The sequence below is a fragment of the Neopelma chrysocephalum genome, unplaced genomic scaffold (assembly GCF_003984885.1).
Source record: "Neopelma chrysocephalum unplaced genomic scaffold, ASM398488v2 Primary Assembly neopelma1_314, whole genome shotgun sequence".
Lineage (NCBI taxonomy): Eukaryota > Metazoa > Chordata > Aves > Passeriformes > Pipridae > Neopelma > Neopelma chrysocephalum.
The window spans coordinates 1-1,708 of record NW_020897976.1 but is presented as its reverse complement, the minus strand read 5'-3'; the positions used below and the strand labels follow the sequence as shown (position 1 = coordinate 1,708).

The window sequence follows — 1,708 nt, the reverse complement described above, 5'->3', positions numbered from 1 at the left end:
CCCCCAGACTGAGTCCAGCACCCTCCCCAGACTGGAGCCCTGCACCCCCCCCCAAACTCAGCCCTACACTCCCCCCAGACTCAGCCCTACACCCTCCCCCAGACTGAATCCTGCACCCCCCTGTTCTCAGCCCTACACCCCCCCAAAATCAGCCCTACACCCTCCCCAGACTCAGCCCTGCACCCTCCCCAAACTAAGCCCTGCACCCCCCCCCACCGAGCCCCACCCCCCCCCCCCACCTCGCACCCGCTCCCTCCCCCCCGTTTGCCGCCCCGACAGCCCCAAACGGAGCCGACGCCCATCCGGTCTCCTGTGGACCCCCAAAATCAGCCCTGCACCCCCCAAACCTCATCCCTGTACTCCCCTAACCCTCACCTCCTCGTCGCTCTCCACCTTGGGGTTGCTGGCCGTGCGCTTCAGGTTGCTGCTCAGGCTGATGGAGGCCGTGGCGTCCGACTTGGACCTCTGGTGAGTCCTCTTGGAGGGCGACAACCCCGTCGCCGTCCCATCCTGCGCCACCACCCCTTGCCCCGAGGGCAGGGGCATCTCCCTGCCCCTCCTCTGCTGCCCCCCTTGCCCCGAGGAGGGCTTGAGCTCGTCGGAGAGGATGAGTCGGCGCAGTTTGGTGCCGCGGGAGTGGCGCTGGGTGGAGATGTGCATGTCTGAGGACAGGGCCCCCAGCAGCAGCGCGCAGCGCAGCGAGAAGTCGACGCTCTGGCGGCAGCGGTGGACGATGTAGGGCTTGACGGCGTCGCCCACGTCCTCGTCCATGTGGATGTACATGTTGAGCAGCTGCGGGAGGTAGAAGTCCACGTCCTCGTGGCGGAAGCAGAAGAGCCGGTTGCCGATGTAGGCCTGCACGCCGGGCTCCTTGGAGTTGTACAGGTAGGAGATGGCCATGGAGATGTCGAAGAGCTTCGACTCGAAGAGCCGCAGGAGCCACGACTGCTTGGCCGGGTTGTTCTTCTGCCGCCGCCGCGATGACTTGGCCGCGTCGGCCGCCGCCGCCGCCGCGCCTTCCTCGCCCTCCTCCTCCTCCTCGCGCTCGTCCAGGCAGCGGATCTCGCAGCCCTCCCCGTTGGGGACGGCCCCGCGGAGCAGCTTCACCTTCTGCAGCACCTCCTGGCAGGCCTTCTGGGCCACCTCGGGGTCGATGAGGGCCAGCTCGCCCACGCCCTCGCTGATGACGCTCAGGGAGGTCCCCGTCCCCACCCCGGGGTTGGTGGTGTTGCCTCCTTGGGGCGCCGGATCCGGGCCCCGGCGGGGAGCGGCGGGATTGGGATCCGAGTCGCCCATGGCGGCGGCGGCGGAGGGGAGGGACGGCTCAGAGCTGCGGGGGAAAACGGGGGAGAACCGGGGTGAAGGCGTGGAGCAGGGAATGGGATCCGGGTTGGGATGGGCCTGAAGGGAAGGGGAGGGTTGGTGGGACCCCCTGGAAGAGCCTTTGGAGAAGGGATGATGTCGAGGAGCAGGGAATGGGATCCATGTTGGGATGGACCCAAAGGGAAGGGGAGGTTTGGTGGGACCTCCTTTGGAGAAGGGATGACATTGTGGAGCAGGGATTGGAATCTGTGCTGGGATGGGCCCAAACGGAAGGGGAGGTTTGGTGGGAAGAGCCTTTGGAGAAGGGATGAAGTTGTGTTGGGATGGGCCTGAAGGGGAGGGGAGGTTTGGTGGGAAGAGCCTTTGGAGAAGGGATGAAGTCGAG

General features: G+C 66.7%; 1 protein-coding gene across 1 annotated transcript in view; it reads right to left on the bottom strand.

The window, feature by feature from the left end:
- Window positions 1-1,296, bottom strand: part of PI4KB (phosphatidylinositol 4-kinase beta) — a gene marked incomplete at its 3' end in the record, with an annotated part of 11,739 nt that extends 10,443 nt beyond the window's left edge. Inside the window, exon 1 of the mRNA XM_027705048.1 lies at window positions 376-1,296. Within this exon, the coding sequence (XP_027560849.1) occupies window positions 376-1,296 (921 nt within the window). The remainder of the gene's footprint in view (window positions 1-375) is intronic.
- Between the last annotated feature and the right edge of the window lie 412 nt (window positions 1,297-1,708).